General features: G+C 39.8%; 1 protein-coding gene across 1 annotated transcript in view; it reads left to right on the top strand.

The window, feature by feature from the left end:
- LOC308502326 (overexpressed in colon carcinoma 1 protein) overlaps positions 1-16,624 on the top strand; it is a 37,150-nt gene extending 20,526 nt beyond the window's left edge. The window contains exons 3-6 of the mRNA XM_081059951.1: positions 10,758-10,793; positions 11,661-11,740; positions 12,550-12,579; positions 15,382-16,624. Coding sequence (XP_080916077.1) covers positions 10,758-10,793; positions 11,661-11,740; positions 12,550-12,554 — 121 coding nt within the window. The 3' untranslated portion in view covers positions 12,555-12,579; positions 15,382-16,624. The remainder of the gene's footprint in view (positions 1-10,757; positions 10,794-11,660; positions 11,741-12,549; positions 12,580-15,381) is intronic.
- Positions 16,625-18,600: the final 1,976 nt, after the last annotated feature.

Below are 18,600 nucleotides of genomic sequence, written 5' to 3'. Positions count from 1 at the left end.
AGGAAGGGGTTTTTTTCCTCCCTAGGGAGTGGGATTTTCTACTCTAAAATGTCAGACGTGAAGTAGTTCCAGAAATTAAGTAAGCTCCACTGAGCAGCCATGGGAGTATGTTATTAGAGCAGCAATAAAAGTTGGGATAGAGGAAGTCAGCGAAATGTAAAATAAGAGGCAGATTGGGTGATTTTCGTGGATTTTAAAATTGTTGAAGATGATGATGGTTAAGAAGAAAGCCAAAATTTTTAGCGCAATTGGGGCTGTTATAGCAAGGTTCCGACGCCAAAGGGGAGAGTTTCTGAGTGAAAGTGTTATTGGCCTGTCTGAAAGAGCTCTGTGGGAATGTCGTGCGAGCACGCTGGCTCCTGTGGGAGGCACTGAGATGTGGGAAAACAAGCTACGCATGCGCCAGGTTTTGAGAAAAGTGTTACCATCAGGGAAAAGCAAGTTTTCCTTAGGGAAGGAGGTGGAGAGAATTCATGACTTCCTTATAGCAACCAATACTTTACAGCCAATGACAAAATAATCCCTAACACCGTGTGTTTCTTAGAAGGAGAGCAGTAGCCGGGTAGGGAAATTGCAACTTACCCCCATAGAAAGAGTAAATGTTCCTCATGTTCTTCAGTAATACATCCTGGAAGAAAGAAAGGGACCAATATTAGCCAATAGGCTCATCCAAGGAGAGAGATGTAAAGATAGCTGCCCCAAGAAGTTTTGAAATTGTGAAGAAATGAATGAAATTACTCATAGGCCCAACTAGTCTATGATAAAACATCAGTTCTGTCCAAAATCAGATGCATTATATTTAGGTGTTTGATAGAACCGATCAGAACCACACTAAAAAGTAGGAGCCATCATAAAAACATACTATAAAGAAAATTAATTACTGTTTATCTGGAGAACTGTGGTGTACTTGGAAGTAAACAGTAAATTAATAAACCTATTTGAAAAGATCATCATGAATGGTAACTGAAAGTTACCATTAGAGCTACATGTAAGATCTCCAGAGGTTTCCCTATTAAATTTGTGCCATTTAAAAGTCAAAATAAGTTTGGCTTCTTTCGCGGCACTGCAAACATGGAAAAAGAAAAGACTACAGGCTGTTTCTCTGCTTCTTAGGTCACTGCTAGTAAGAATAGCTCTATATTTAGAAAATTTTTCTTGGTGAATAAGTAAAAAACAAATCTCTTTTTCTTTTTGCCTCATAACTGTGTTTGTTCTGGAAGGTTAGGAAAGTGAGAACTTTGTGAACTTTATGGCAGGCTGTGGCCAGGATGACTTAGGAGAGGCTGGTTGGAGTGGCTGGCTGCTGTCTAGTTCTTACCGTCTGTATTTGTTCTTGAGAGTACACGCCATGTATCCATGCCTGGGTTCCACTGTGTTAGCTTTGAAACTTTTTTTAAGGTCACTTTGGATAGCTATTTTGTGTAACCCCGAAACAAAGCAAATGCAGTGATGAAAATATTTTGACTACCATGGATTACCGAGGAAGACAAAAGTAGTGGTTTATACTCGTATTTGATGTAGTAACTCTGGAAAAGGTTTCTCATAATTTAAGTGATAGTTATTGATAAGAGGAAATCATAGTTGTATAAACTGATTGAAAGGTTTAGGTGTTCTATCTGGATATTTGGTTTGAAATAGGCATGGACAAAATACAATGAAAAATAGGACAGGAAAAGGAAAGCCGTCTTGCCCCAAAGAGCCACCAGAGACATGTGGCTCGTTTTGAGACAGCCCACGTTTCAGAACCTCGACTTAAGAAGTCAAGCTTGTTTATGGTTAGAGAGCAGTTCGGTCTCTTCGGTTCAGTTAGGAAAGGTCTACAAAGCTAGTATAAAGCAGATAGGTGTGATTACCTGGAGACTCTGGATCAGTGTAGCTGTTGAATCTGGAAAGGGTAAGAGTCCCAGGCTTGACACTAACAAGTTCACAGGAAGTAAGCTGGAGATGTTTGCTGGGCACCCTGAGACAGAAGAAAGCAGTTTTGAAACCTGAAGTTATCTAACCGTAAGCTTAGTTTTGGTTGCCCGTGGTTGATTTTTTTGTTTGCTTATGTGCTTTCTTTTTCTGACATGCCTGTGGGTCGGCCCAGTGTTGGGCCAACTTTGGTAAGATAGGTATCACTCAACAGTGTACTGCTCTGCAAGGGTGTGTCATTTTAAAACTATCAACCGAGGATTTATCTTTTTCACAATCCCCAAAGTAGGGGAAAAAGGAGTGCCTGGTGGTCTACCCTCAGTAACACCTGTCTGTGCAAACATTCTGACTGATGCGCTGATCAAGAATGTGAGTCAGAGCCTGAGCGTGTGGTCTCCCTGGAGGAGAGTATGGTGCTACCCAGAGGGTGGCTTTGAACTCGACACATTCTTTCTCCTTGAACACCTGGAGGTTTTGATAAAACAAGCTGAATCTTTGCTACCAAAACGAGACCCAATTTTAGTTAAATGTCCAGTGTATTTTTTAAATCTGGTCCATACTTGTTAACACACATTCCACAATTCTTAGGAAATGTTCTGATTTGAAAGGTTTTCTGCATAAGATTGGATGTGAGCTTGTGATTAAAATGTCACTGCACTATTCCATTATTTTTCAAATATCACATCACTTTCCACAACGTTTCAGATGATATATATGGTCAGAAATAAAACACCGTCTTGATATCAGAGAAAGCAATTTACCACTAGGCTTTCAGGCAAGCTCCCTCTGGAAAAAACAAGTTTATCACACAAGCTTACTTTGTTGAGTAGAGGCTCACACATAATTAGAAAATGGAACAACTACTCCTTAAAATTAATCTTAAGTCCTTTAGTACTGCTTTGCTCCTTTGCTGTCTGGACTACAGATGTAAGTCTTTCTTCTACGATTGCTCCTGGGCACAATTGTGAAATGGGTGACCCTGACACCCGAATCCCAGCCTTCGTTCTAGCCCCTCCCCTGGGCAATTTCCCTTTTCTCTCTCATGTGCTTCTCCCTTCATTGTACATGTAACTGATAATAGAGAACTTCAATTTGTAATTTTAGCCAATAGGCACAATTAAACTACATTTAAATCTTGGCCTTCCCAGATCCTTAAAATATTTCAACTAGATAGTTGCTTACACCAGTGAATTTGAAAAAGCCAGCTGCCTGTCTCTTTTCACCTCTCCTTACCCTCTAGTCTTTACTTAGTTGGTAGGTCAGAAGTCGTGGTGCGCCATGACTTTCTTGTCTTGTTGCCTTTGGTGGTGTTATGAGGGCATTAGAACTGGGTTATAATAAATGGAGGAACTTTCTCTGTTCGCTCTTTTAGATTCAGTTCCATACTACAGGGACAATTTTGTGGCTGTTTAGTTCCTGGTTAGATTAGAGACAGCTGTTGTAGCCCCTTCTATCTCCCATTGCCCCTCTCAAGAGCACGAGAGTGGCCTAAAGTAGAACTGAAGTGAAGCGAATGGTGAAGAGCTGACTTTCTTTTCTCGTCTTTGCCAGCCAGAAACTTTCTGTTTTCCTGGCAGTGCCTGTGGGAAAAGGGTGGGCCAGTTGGGTGGAAGGCATGGAATTGGGTCCCCTCACCTGGAGTAGTTGCCTTCTTAGGGGTTGCTTGTCCTCCTTAAGACTTATTCCAGTCACCCTTGCTGGCTGGTAGACACACAAATAGAGTCAGATCTCAGTGTGCCCCAAAAGGACAGGCGCACAGCCTGACCTGGGAGAAAAGCTTCAACTGCAAAATAATTGCAGGATTTTGTAGTTTATGTAATCAGAAGCCTAGGGAATGTGTGCGGGAATGGATTCTAAGGATGTGAGAGATACCAAAGAGGAAGGACTGTATACTGAATCAGACTGAATTTATTGTTATATTTAACAGAGGTTCTAAATTTCATAATTTAGGTGCGTGGCTGGGACTCCAACAGTTTAGGTAAGTTGGTTGATGAAACAAAATGAGCTTACACTCTTAATGAGAGGAGGAATATGCCAGAACTTGCCGGGTATAATGCAGAAGAAGGACTCCAAAGGCTTAAGGAGCTAGGAATGTCAGTGTGAATTTCTCAGGTGTGACCTACTCTCCATCACAGAGGGTCCTCCTTCATTAAGGCATTAAGAAAAGTGAGAAACACAGAGTGAAGGAAGTATCCCCAGAAGTCTAAGGTAGCTGTCCCCTGTGAGATGGCTATGACAGGGAGAAGCTGTCCCTGTAATGGGCTCTTATTTCTTGGGGCATGATAGAGTCTAGAGGAGCAGGGGCAAAGCAGTGGTAGAACTTAACCACCTGAGACAAGGTGGGCACATTTCCCATAATGGACAGTAGAGATGAAGAAGCAATTAAAATATGTTGTCCTGAAAGGATCTTTGATGATAGTTAGTTGATCATAAGGACGGCCTTCTACAGGTTAATTTTCTCCCTCTGTGTATTTCTATAAGAGGAAGACTCCTGGTCTGTGAGATAGGAACCTGATTTGAGTTACCACAATGGAAAGGCACAGCCTCTTAACTCAGTTTCCAGACCCAATTCAGCCTCAGAGCCCCTTGATTGAAGGGGAGGCCATGTTCCCTGAGGGAACATTCAATACTGCCACATGCGGGTACTATGGACATTCCTCCATGTCGTCTCCAAAGGGAATTGTATCTGTTTATTAGAGCAGCTGTGTCCTGAGCAAATGGAAGCACCAAGCCCTTTGAGATTTCTAGACACTGGCTCTGAGTTGATGTTAATACCTGAGGACCCAAAATGCCACTGTGGTCCGCCAGTCCATGAGTGGGTTTATGGTAGTTAGGTAAAAAATGGAATTTTGGCTAATTTTCAAATTCTAGTGGGTCTAGTAGTCTGTAGACCCCCCATTCTGATGATTTCCTTAGTTCATGAATTCATCATCGGAATAGACATATTTAGCACCTGGCAGAACCTTCTCGTTAGCCCTCTGACCTAGGGCTATCATGGTAGAAAGGCCAAGTGGAAGCCCATGGAGTTTCTCTTCCTACCAGAATAATAAACAAAAAGGAATACTGCATCTCTGGGGGAGCTGTAGAGATTAGTGTCCCCACAAAAGACTTAAGGCATGGAGATACCTCTCATGTTCTCATTTAATTTGCTTGTTTGGCCTGTGCAGAAGGCAGATTTATTTTTGTGAGTAACTTTGGATTATTTTACACCTCATAAAGAGGTGATGCCAATGTCAGCTACTCTTCAAGGTGTGGTACCTTGAAATAATGAACATAGCTCCTAGCTCCTGGTAGGCAACCTTTGGTCTGGCAAATACTTTGTCTCTGTGCCGTTTTGCAAGGATTACCAGAAGCAGTTTGCTATACCTGGCATGGCCAACTGATCCCATCCCGTCTCAGCCTTGCCTCTGTGTTACACAGTTCCTTTGCTTTCTCCCATCTTCTATTCTGCAGTATCTGGACCTTACTGATAGCCCCGGACACGTTACCCTGGTCCAGTGTATTGATGATATTGTAGCCATTGGATCCGATGAACGTAACAAGTACTTCGGATGTTTTAGCAAGACATGTTCAATGGATGAGATGAACCCCATTCTTGCTACCAAGTAATGTATCTGTTAGTGTCCAGTCAGGGTCAGGAAACCACATTACCTATTTTAGCAGAGAATTTACTGTTAGGAATTGGTTAGGCAGGTCTTGGAAGATTGAGTATGTAAGAAAGGAAGACTGAGATGAACAGAAATAGGAATAGCAGGAAGTGGCCACCACTCCTGGGGAAATGACAGAGGAAAAAGGTTGGGGCTATCAAAATCGAGGAGCTGGAGGAGGAGGGGTTCTACGGGGCCGGGACCCAGCTTCTGAGGAGAGAGTGTTGCCTGGCAGCTGCTGGTTTCTCAAGGTCTTAGAGGAGAGGGCACTGTCAGGCTGGAGCTGTCACATCTGACTTTTGTAATCCATCCGTGATCACAGCTGCAGGCCACACAATAGCCACTGCCCCCCACCCCTTAAGCTGTAGTGACCCGAAAAGGGGAGTAATGGGACCTGTTCTGGACACTGGAACAAGCCACTGGGGGTGATCCTGACAGGATCAGCACCCTAAGCTGGAAGGAGTACCCCTTTTTCCTCCTTTTGCATTTTCTCTCTCTCTAGCATCCCCTTGGTAAAACCAACAGGAAGCCAGGTGGCAAAGGAGAAGGTGGTTTTCAGAGTCCTGCCCCCAACCTCACAGAGTATGGGGGTGAAGGGGTTGGTGGGGAGACAGTGGCTTGATGTCGGCACAGGTCCTCTAGCAAGAGTGGATTGGTCTTGATGTGCCACATAGTTGTTTCCAGATCACCTTTGACCCCTTGATCCCTCATTGACCCCAGCCTCTGGCTCCATGGGGGTGACATTGGGGCAGGGCAAGCAAGCGGGGAGGGAACTTGGAAAAGTTACCTTTCACTTTTTGTTTTTAGGTGGTTTGGTTTATGGGACCCCGTTCCTTACCTCATAACTTTGCGTTTTCAGTTCTCTTGGTAGAAGCCTTAATCTCAAAGTGTCTTCCCCCTTTTGTGGTAGATTAAGGGGTGCTCTTTTTGTCCCCGAATCTCACATTTCCCGGTTTTCAGAGGCTCTGCTTGCTGGTGTCTGGGCCTTGACTCCTGAACTCTGTTTGAGAGCTCTTATTTGGAAGTGCGTTACTTCTGGGAGATTCATCCTGGCTGATGTATTTCCACTGCTCCTTTTCTGAGGGAGCAAGATTATGGTCAGGCTGAGTCTGTAGAGATTCTTGGGCCAGTGAACCCCTGGGGCGGGTTATCAAGTGCAGCAGAGCAGTTTGGCCTCTTTTCCAATTCCTCTGTGAGTTGGCCTCATTTCCATGTTATCTTTTCCAGCATGGATTAATTCAATCATCAAGCTTTCCTCTCTAAGGAAAGTTCAAGGATGAAGTCACCGCATTCTTTGTACTAACTGATCTGCCTCAGCACTGGCAAAAAGTAGGGCAATGAAGCCTATTTCTGAGGACCTTCTAAACTCTGTCCGTGGCTACTGTTCTCAGAAAGCTGTGGGGAAGGTGTGGCTTTGTGTTCTGCGCTCCTTCCTCATTTCCTTTACTGGTTTTTACCCATTTTGTAATCCATCAGCCATCACAGCTGCAGGCCACACCATGGCCACTGTTCTCCCACTTAAGCTGTAATGACCAGAAAAGAAAAAGAATCAAGTCCTCAGTGAAATACAGAATGGTTCATCCAAGAGCTCCATTGGGGCGGTGGGGGGGGGGAGGTTTGGGGGATGTGGCCTGAGCGCGCATCTCAGTTTGAAGTTCTGGATCTGAGAGGTTGAAGGAGGACCACAGACCATTTCCCTGACTTCAGAAGCTGAACGGACACCTGCATGTGCCTACAATGAGACTACACAGGCTTACCAAAACATGAAACTTATTTGCATCTGATTCAAATGACCTAAGCTCCCCATGGGAATCTTGGTTATCCCATGTACATCCGAAACTCCCTTTGGCACTTGTCTGTCTAAGAGAATATCAGCACATGAATTATTAAGGCAGGTTGATGACAACATCTTTCAAACTATGTTCTGTGAGGGCAAACAAAGCGCAATGATTCCTGAAAATGGTGTTCTAATGGGGCAGCCCCAATGTTCAGACACCCAGGGCATTCATTATTCAACACTTGAGACTCGCCCCAAGGATTAGACTCCCCAAACTTAAGCTACTTGCTAAGTTGCTCAGTGGTATGATAAATTGAACACCCAAGTTTTGAACTGCCCCAAGGTAATGCCCACTTCTCTTAGTATCAACACGAAATGACCTTTCAGGGAGGTTAGTCTCCCACAGCAGAAGATGGATTTTTCAGATTCTCATCTGGAGCAAATAGTAACCATGAGGCAGTTCCACCAGCATTTCAGGGCATTGGCTTACCATCTCCAGCCTTCCTTTTACCAGGAGCTACATTGCTGCTTGATGAATCGTTTCTTCTTCTTATTCTACAGCCTGTGCAGTTGGGGCAGGACCGTGTCACCCGGCTGCTAGGATGCTGTCCTCTTGGACACGGGAGGGCAGCATTTAGTCCTCAGACAGCTAAACACAATGGCTCAGACCTGTCTGTTCACAAGGAGAGACCAACTACCATCTTCTGACTTAATCTCAGTCTGGACCTGGTTTTCCAGATGAATAGATTCTAGTAGGATATCTGATTAGGACCACTTTGGTACTTGGATGAAAATGAGTTATGTAGCAATTCCGCAAGTTCTACAAAGATTGATTGTACCTGGCAGCTATTAGAGGTTTCTTTTAATGCTAATGAAACATTGACTAGCACTCTTCTACCATCTTGGTTTCCTCTTTCCTTAAGTGGGATGATATGAATTGGAGAGGTCCAGCATGGGAGATGGGGGTGCTTTTCTGATTCAAATGAGCATGGGCTCCGGTTTATGAAGCAGGAGTAGGAATCACACAAACTTGGAATTGAGTTCTGGCTCTGTTACCTGGCTGTGCAACCTTGGTCATGCTACGCAACTGTTAACAGCCTCAGTTTTGCATGTTTAAAATGTGGCAAATACCTGTCTTTCAGGACTAAAATGAGGAAACAATGTAAGAGCACCAGCAAAGTACCAGGTGCAGTCACACAAATGGGTTGTGAGCCAGGGGTGATGCTCAAAGGTTTTGAGTGATGTGGAGGCAGCTCCCATTTTAGGGAAAGCCGTCATGTTGGTTTGTCACTGGCAATGATTTTGACTTTTCCATCTTCCTGTTTGAGTGGTGGAGTGGTGAATTAGAATATGGAGCATGGCTTTGGTGTCAGATGGGGTTTAAACGTTGGTCTTACATCTTTATTAATTACATGGTTCTCTGAACCTATTTCCTCAGGTCTAAACTCTCAGAGCTGTAGTGAGGAATAGCACTGATGCATTATCTGACACACAGGAGGGACTCACTGATGATTTTTACCCATGCATTTTTACCCATGTGGTCTTTGTTCTCCAATCTTCATATTGTAGAATAATTGTTTGTGGAAGGAATGGATGAAGCAGCAGTCTCAGATATGGAGCATAGATTCAAAGGCAGGCATTATACGTTATTTGAAGGTTTGAAAGAATAGACACACATTTTAATAAATGGTATTTTTAAAAAACATTTTGTATTATATCTGAAGCTTAATTTATTGTCCAATAAATATGGCAGTTACATTGTCATCTCCTGCCAGTTCGATGTGTTGATTAATTTTGTAATTGAGCACACAGACCAGGTTTAAGAATATTGAATAATTTATAAGAGATAATAGATTAAAAATCATTTACTGCTTTCTTATATTTGGGGAAGTGAAATGTATTCTAAAACCTTGACTATACCTTTAAGCAGAATTAGGCAAAAGGGGAAAAATTAGAATAAACAGATAGTAATTGGCCATGAAAAGAATAGGCATGGCGGAAAACACGAGACAATGTATATGTCTAAATCTACCAGTTATATATAGCTTCAAAAAAAATTTCATGATAACATTAGTCACTCAGGACCAAAGTAGACAGTTCTAATAATCTTGAAAGAGTTTTGTCACCATCATTTTCCTATTAGCTATACTAACGGGTTATAAATCCATTTTAATTACAAGTAGTAAACAACACTTTGTTATACCACTTCAGTAAGCATAGCACCATTTCTAATACAGTATGACTTTGACACCTTTGAATTAAAAAATGATCCAACTTTAGCAAGGGAGAAATGAAGTTGATAATTACCTGGTGAGTTTAGGCTATGTGCTCAATTGGAATCAATGAGACCTCAAGGTAGACTTTGCACTCTGTTGGAGTATTAGCTGTGGGCCTGGCCAGTGTTCAAAAGATAAATTGTCACTTTTATACTCCCCTCCTTTATAGACTTGGGACTTAGTGGCTGTTGCAATGAAGCAAAATCTCACGTACATATACCTTTGATATATTTATAACTTTTAAATGGGTGAAACCACAATTATTCCCTAAAATTAGAAAGTTCGGTGAAGTTGTTTGGATGTTTTCCGTTTGCTTTCTTCTTAACTGAAGCCCCTTAGAATTACATGTTGAGTTCAGGCAGATACATTTGGATCTTGTTCAGATGCAAACTTTCTTTCTTTTATTTTCTTTCAGGAAAGTAACTTATGTATGTATGCTAGCTAGTGCTTCAAGGAAAACTTCCTGATCCTCTCGGAAATGTGTCAAGGAATTCTAGGAGGATATGGATTCCTCTTAAGCAAGGAAAGAGGCCGTGCATTTTAAAGTAGTGATTCCCTCTGCAAACTTCCCTTTAAACATTTTCTCCTTCTCTTTGCAGTGGATCATGTATAAAATGGCTGCAGTTTTTTTAAATTAAAAAAAAACAAGCTAATTGACATGAACCTGAAATTGTGCCACTGAACTGGCATGCAGAACACAAAATCATAGTGTGTCAGTACTGGAAGGGCCCTTTGGAGTCATCTGATCGACCCCCTTTTTTTACAGATGAGATACAGGCAGGCAACTTGCCCACAGCCCATCTGTCACGTAGGGAGTGGGTGGCACAGCCAAAACAAGAACCCAGTCTTCCTGGTGCCTCATTTATGGGCTCTTTCCAATTTCGGCTGCCTCAGTTTTTCATTTTGTTTGGCATTTGGGCTTTTTGGCATTTGCTGGGTCTGCACACTTTGGTACATAGAAAATTAACAATTTTTTAGCGTGTGAATGATTGAGGTGGAGACAGAATACTGTGTTACAGAAATGCTAGATGGAAGAACTTGAAATAAATAGACTTGAACTCAGAGTCCCTTTTCTCATAACCAAACATGAAGTCTCTGACTATATAACCAAAGGGCTAATAGCAAATGTTTTTGATTTTTTAGAACAGAAGAATCGATAATAGAAGATGACAAGAGGAGGTACGTTTGATATTAAAGTTGGCTTTAATTTGGATAATTTTGGCCACACCTCATAGATTTAATTTAACATGGATTAATTTAACTCGCATATTTAATTGAACACTGTAGCACACAACTAATAATATGGATTCCATCAGAAAAACATTTGGCATGGTGTATGTGATGTGTAAAAGAACTTGCCCAGGATTTATTATCTTTCCTTCTTTCAGGCAAGTTTGGTTTTTGTCCTGTGCGTGTGGCCTGTAGTAGTTTCTATCCTGTGGCTTTTCGATGTGCTGTTCTCCCTAACTGGATGACTTCCCTTCATTTTCTCAGCCTTCTCTGTCCTCCCACTCCCCCTCCTCTGGTTAACTGCACTGTACTCTCATCCTCTCATCATTCTTTAGCACGTGCTCTCTCTCTCTCTCTCTCTCTCTCCCCCCCCCCCCTTTTCCCTCCCTCCCTCCCTCCTAATTTTATGTTTATATCTACTTACAGATTAAATGTTTTTGTGTGTCCATAGCATTGAATACCACTTTGGTCACTCTGAATGCTGAATAAATGTTACTTGTCATTCCACTAATATTTATCACTATACTAAATTATAACATCCCAACTTCTTTTCTTTCTCATTATAAGTAAAATATCTAAAAATTCTACTAGCTCAATACAGCTTTCTTTTTTTATAGGTAGCTTCTTTTTAACAGAAAAAAAAAACCAATTATATTTCCAAGGGCGATACTATTCTGAATTCTACTTTGGAAAAATCATGAGTTATTTTAATAGTTCTAGAAGTGTTTGAAGTACTCCACGCTATCACTTTCTGCAAATAATAGCACCATTTAAATTGGTCTGATTTTTCTAGTATATCTCCTTCTTTTCATTAAGAAACTACGGAGGAGTGTATGTTGGTCTCCCATCTGAAGCTGCCAATATGGTATCCAGTCAAACAAAGACTGTTCGAAAAAGTAAGTAAAGTCATGTGATACTTATTTTCTCTTAAGTATTTACTTTATATTTTGTGAAAAAATATAGTTTATATTTCAGCTTGCTTGACTCAACCTACATATTACTGAATGGCAGTGAACCATATATATAAGAACCACATATCTGTTCATTGTAATCATTTATTGAAATTGCCAACCATATGACAAAAGTCATTCCAGAGTAAATGTTAGCTTCCATTTGTGGTTATGCTCCATCGGTATTTTTAATTTCTTGTTAATTTCAGTGGTGATCAGTGTGAAAATGAAAGCTCATGTTTTAGTTAGTTTACGGAATTTTTGCAGAACATAAAGGTAAATTCTTGTAGTACATTATAAAAACGACTAACTGATAATCACTGGTGATTAGAGGGAAAATAACTGTCTATTGTATAACTAAATGAAGTGAGCCTCCTTTTTCTGAATTTTAATAGTAATTGTGGGGTGAATGATGTCCTTTTGATAATAGGTAAGACTGCAGCCTTGTAGTAGCTTCTTGCTTAAGTAAATTTTTAAGTAAGGCTTGTGATAAAGAATGCTGGTTTATTAAGTACTGTACACTTGTCTCATGTATAGTTTTAAAGGACTATTAATATGTTTCATTTGCACAAAAGGCTGTATATTACATTAACATAGTTTAGTTATTTATTCCTCATTGCTATTTCTCTACTTTATGATTTAGACTAGCAAATACATATATGTAACCACTATTTGTAGTTTTATAGGAGACTAGAATATGTTCTTTATAATTTGAACATTTTTAAAAATTAACTTTTCTTAATTTTCTCTTTAAGATTAGAAGAAAATATGACAGTAATCAAGAGGTACTGTATATTTTTCGAAATAATTGTATGTATTTAGCCTTGATGGTGAATGAACTGCAGATATTATTGCTATGTATTTGTAAGAAATCTTGGAGTTCAAGATTAGGGAGTGGGCTCAGCTTGTGGTTAAATCAATGGAACCGAACATTTTTTCTTGTAAAGAGGTCTTTAACGATTAGATCAATTTTCTTTGTATTTTTTTTTTAAATTTATTTTCTTTCAAATGAAGCTTAATTCATTTAACAAGAACAAGCCAAGTTTTTACCAGAAACACTGAGGTTTCACTCTTTATTGACAAAAACTTGGAAGGGCTAGAACCTTGGAAATGAGAGGGAGAGACTAGAAGAGGCTGAGGCTGGGAATTAGATTAAGATCAACATTAGGTGTGTGACAGTAGACAGAGGTTAGTTAGTATACAGAGAAGCGGTGTTTTAGTACCCAAACTCCAATAGACGTGAGCAGTCAGCAGTGTACAGAGATGCAGTTATGCAGGAAGGAATAGTAAAGTCATAGGCCAAGTTTACTGGTTGGGTATCGTAAAACATGTTCAATATGGATGGAAGAAACTTGTCTAAAATGTGAAGCACTGTGGACCTGGAATCCTGCTGAAGAGCCTGGAGTAAAAATTATAATAGGATGAACAAGAATAAGGACAGGAGAAAATAGCTTTCATTTGTTAACTACCCTCTGTGGACCAGTCTCTAAAAGACACCCAAGCAGCCTTTCCATAGTGGCAGAGTCTCGGTTCACCTGGTCCAACAACACATTTGATGATTGGCTCCCCACTGTCTTTCAGTCTTGCTGAATGACTCCTGGTCTCCTTTGAACCTTCAGTGATCAGGAATGCTCTGTCTCCTGCGATTCCTGAGATAGCCCATTCTCTTTTGGCATCCCAACAGCCTTTGATTTGAATTCAGTCTCTTTTACTTACTAGCTGGGCAAGTTACTTCCCCTTTGTAGCCTCCATTTTGTAATCTGTAAAATGGAACTAAGGCTTAGCTTGAAGGGTTGTTGTTAGGATCAAATATGAAATGCATGGTAGCTTCTGCAATCATCGTCATCATCATCGTCACCATCATCACTATTATCATCATCATTATATTATTCTGTTTTGTAACCACCATCCAGCCATTGGCAGATGCAGAGCAAGACCGATTTGATATTGAACCAACTTCTTGCTGAGGGACAGTACTAGAGTTGGTGTTTGGGAGGGGAAGCTCACAGAACAAGCTCACAGGTGGAGACACATCAGCTTTCCCACTGGGGGTGGGGACACAGAAGCTGTAACCAGTTTCTTCCTGACAAGAACTATCACAATCTTGGGTGGCTACTTCTGTGAAGACTTTCTCATCAAGGCAACAGCGTCATGGAGCTTTAGTTACTCGTGCCCGTGAGCACGTCAGGGTTTTGAGTTTCTCTTTAGGAATTTGCTTGAGATTTTCTATTTCCACTATTTTTAATGGAGTTGTAACACTCCATGTAGATTTCTAAGTTCCCTGCCAGTTTTGCCCTATGCAGTAGTACTTTTATTATTTTCATCAAATAGAAGAGATAATGTAGTTGAAGGAAAGCATATGTTACTGTTCACCCTCCTGAAAACAGGGTGTATTTCAAAAACCATGGGAATAGAGTGGGAAAAGATACCATGTGGGTAAGGATCAGGGGACTCAGTAGCTCAGTTAACACAGGATCTTAGTTGAATCTCTTACCTTTTCCAAGCTTCTCTCAGTTTTAGTTTTTTCTTGGGAGACAAGATGATTGCTAAATTTTTTGTGTGAATCTAACATTCTCTGATAACAGTTTGGCATTATTGCTGTTAAGCCAGTCCATATAACTTTTTACTGATCATGGCTATGAATATATATTATTTTATTGCCACCCTTCTCTCTTCCCAGTTTTCCCTACTTATACACAGTCAATGTGGTCCTGATTTTTCTTTTGCCTCCTTTGAATTACCTGAAAAGTTTTCTAAGTTTTGAAACGTTGTCCATTTTTCGTAGTTGCTAAACATCCACTTACCTGTAATATATCTGAACTCATGGCTTTCGGGGCTTAATTTTTGGGGCAGGAACCCTGATAAGACTATCCTTTGGAGAGGAAGACATTTTATGGAAAGGATCGGAGACATTTTTTTTGACCTAACATGTAAAATCTCTTTTGAAATAAAACCACTGAACTCACTCAATAACCAAAATCCAAAGTTGACTTGGTTACTTTTTGAAATAATTTTAGGAATTATTTCAGAATCTTCTAAAATTACTTATGATACAAATGGGTAGTTTCTTTCTTCTACGGATGATTCGCGGGTGAAAGTTACGCCCATTTAGGTGTGTGGAGTGCTGCCAGCACAGAGGAGCTTAAATGATGTGTCTCGGAAGCCAGTGGGTGGACTAGCTACGTCAGAACCTCCCCCTCCTGGGGGAGCTTCACATAATGTGGATGACGAGGCCCCTCCCAGGAGGGTCTGCCCAAGTAGGGAAGTTATAGGATTGTGGCCGAGCTGTCTGCACCTTTAATCTAGGTGACATTGGCTCGCAGCTAGGTTTGGGCATTATCCTGTTGTATTTTCATTATAAGTCTCTTTCTCCACTCAACTTTATCCCTTTATATAAGTATCATCAGTGGTTAGTGCTGTGTTGACCACGTATTAAGTCTCAAATAAATATGAAGAGAATGGTGAATGTGTGTTTAAAAAAAAATCAGCAAATAATTGATAGGCTTAAAGCTGATATGTATGTTTTGAAGTTGTACCTTTTCAAACTTGCTAACTCTTTTCCCTTTTTCTGTTTGTTGTCTTCATAGCTTGCTCATCAGGATTTAGAAGGAAATTCGCTCCATGGGACGTTGTAAAGTGCACAGACATTTCCAAGGGAATTCTAAAGAGTTACCTACTGTCCTACCCCAAATTCTTAAGTCTACAGTTAAAACAATGGGTGCATGTTGAATGGTGTGGTACCAGGAAGGAATTGGTTACACAGTACACTCGTATATGGAACTTGCTGTGGTCCACCTATGAGAGACACGCTAACAAACCGTTGTTGCCCTTCCAGCCTGTTCTCCCCCAGCACCATTTTCACCCTGGCCGGTCAACACAGTTCAAGAAGATCATGTCTTTTCACTGATACTTTTTTGATAGTTTTTATATAACAAAATCCTTATTCTATTTATAACTTAAGATGACAAGGCACTATAAATGATTTACCTAAAGTAATATATTTGTGTTATCTTTCACTATTTCTACTTCACTTTAATTTTTACTTGTAAAATTGTTAAATTGACTCTCACTGTTCTCTCTTTCGCTTTTTTACGATATGGGTTTCAGCTTTATTTAAATGTCAGAGAATTTCCTTTATTATGAACAATGTACTACCTTGCAATATTTAAAAATAATTCACTGAGATTTGCATGCCGTCTATACATTTTGATTAACTTCCCATTTTCTTTAGTCAAAGGCTGTGTAACTACAAATATGTCATAGCCGTTGAGTTTCCCATTCTGCCTTGGAGCGATCACGGCATCTCATCATGTTAATTCCATACTATTTTTAAGGATTAGTGACTGATGGTTAGAGGGATATTTGGAAAGTTCTTACTTTGGTAATGATCACCCACGTGTATCTACTTAGTATTGCAATGTAAATTATTCAGTTTACCAGTGTATGTCAACAATTAAACTATTTTTATCCCTCTTTACCTGGATTTCTTAATAATTTTTCAAAAGAACACTTTGAAGGAAGTCACACATGGCATTGTGATGTATAGATACAATATATCAGTATGTAAAGATCATAACGTATAAATAGATTACCATGAAAAGCCAAAATTTTTCATAAGAAAAGCATCATCTTACATATTTAGTCCATATGACAACCGTAGGGACATCACATTGATAAAGAAAAAAAAGTATCAATGGTAAGAATCATTAAGAAATGATCTTTTTTCTTTTTTTAATTTATTGGGGTGACAATTGTTAATGAGATTACATAATTTCAGGTGTACAATTCTGTATTACATCATCTATAAATCCCATTGTGTGTTCACCACCCAGAATCAGTTCTCCTTCCATCACCATATATTTGATCCCCCTTACCCTCATCTCCCTCCCCCCACCCAAGAAATGATCTTGATACACGTATTCCTGTCCCATTTCCATAATGGTATTTAGATGGGCTATTAGCAGTTTATCACAGAAAGGATAACAGAGTCACCTTCTGAAAACTTTAAATTTTGCAGTAATTTTAAATTTACGGACATGTGTAAAAGTAGTATAGAAAGTTCCTGTATGCTTTTACCCCAGCGTCCCCTGATGTTAACATATTACACATAGTACATTTGTCAAAATTAAGAAATTGAACATTAATATAATGCTATAAACTAAACTGCAGCCTTTAATTACATTCTATTAGTTTTTCCATTAAGATGTCCTTTTTCTCTGGTCCAGGATGCAATCCCAGATTCCATTGCGTTCCTTTGCATTTGGCATCCTGTCTCCTTAGTCTCCTCTTCCTGGCATTTTCTCAGTCTTTCCACATTTTTCATGACCTCGACACTTTCAAAACATACTGCTTGATATTTTGTAGTATTTCCCTCAATTTGAATTTGTCTGATGTTTTCTTAAGGTTAGACTGGGAAGAATGCCATAGAGGTGATGTGGCCCCTGTCATCACATCATATCATATCTCATGATTTCAACATGACTTTTGCTGATGATATTAACTGGGATCGCTGGCTGGGGGATGTCTGTCAGGTTTCTCCCCTGTGAGGGTTCTAGTTTTTCTTTTCCATCTTCTCCTTATATGTGGGTCAGAAAGCTTAGACCACACCCAAAGGAGAGGAGAATTAAGGTCCACCTCCTGGAGAAGAGTATCAAAGAAATTCTGGATATTTGTTAAAAGCCCCAGTAACTCATAAGTATTTGGGGGGAGATACTTTGAGAGTCTGCAGACGTCCTGGTTCTCGTTAAAGATTTGCCCACTGATTTTAGCATTCATCCTTCGATGTTGCCTCCAGCATTCATTACTGAGATGTTCCAAAGGTGGTTTTCTACTTCCCTTGTCCCTTCACATGTATTGCTTAGAATTTCCCTTAAGGAATATTTGTCCCTTTCCCCCATTTGCTTATTTATTCAATGATTTATTTATGTCTGAATAGATACTCATTTTGTTCTTTACATTATAATCCAATACTATCAGTATTTTATTGCTCAAATTGTTCAAGCTCTGACCATTGGCAATTTTTTCTGTTTGGTTCTTGAAAAACCCCATGATGGTTTTATCCCCCTGAGGTTGACTGTTAATAGCAAACAGGCCTATAAAGTAAAAACTCAATTCAAAAGTAAGTTGAAACACATTCCTAAAAAGTCATGAAATTTCATTATAAATGAATAGTGTTTTCCATATTATGACAAGTCTTAACATTTTCCTTCAACTAGACATCATTTAAATTTACAACCCAGTGATTCTTACATGTTAATGATACTTGCCGCCCACTTACCTATGTTTTCAGGCTAATGATTATAATCTTTATTAAGTACTGTAAGAATCTTGACTGACAGACTTAGAGAAGAATAACGATTAAGACCTTTCAAAAGAAAAGGGAGAGATTGGTGAAGCCTTAAAAATGCCTGAAATGTAAGAGATTTTTTTTCAAACTATATATTTTGTTTTCTTGTAAAAATTATTAGAAATATATAGTGGAGAGATGAATTTCAGAGACTTTCTGATGAATACATTGTATTAGAAAAAGTTTTCTTAAGAAACCTATGCTAGGAGACATTTATTCTTAGACTTAGTTAAAGAAGACTGCTAGAGTTTAGTTTTTGGAGGAACTGTTTGAATATCTAGAATGTAGAAATCTGGTTTTGGCAAATATATACAACCAACTTCTGGGGTTTTAAAGTTGACAACTGGCTGGCCCAATGAACTGAGTTTCTTCAAAAGTGATCTGAAGTAGGTTCTGGGGAGAGAGGTGGGATGATAGAAGGTGCTAAGTTAGTACAATGGGGAGGTTGTCTGCGTTTTTG

This window comes from Rhinolophus hipposideros (genome assembly GCF_964194185.1).
Source record: "Rhinolophus hipposideros genome assembly, chromosome: 9".
In the NCBI taxonomy this organism is placed as follows: Eukaryota; Metazoa; Chordata; class Mammalia; order Chiroptera; family Rhinolophidae; genus Rhinolophus; species Rhinolophus hipposideros.
Note: the sequence above shows the minus strand (reverse complement) of the source record. Positions and strands in the feature narration are given on the sequence as shown.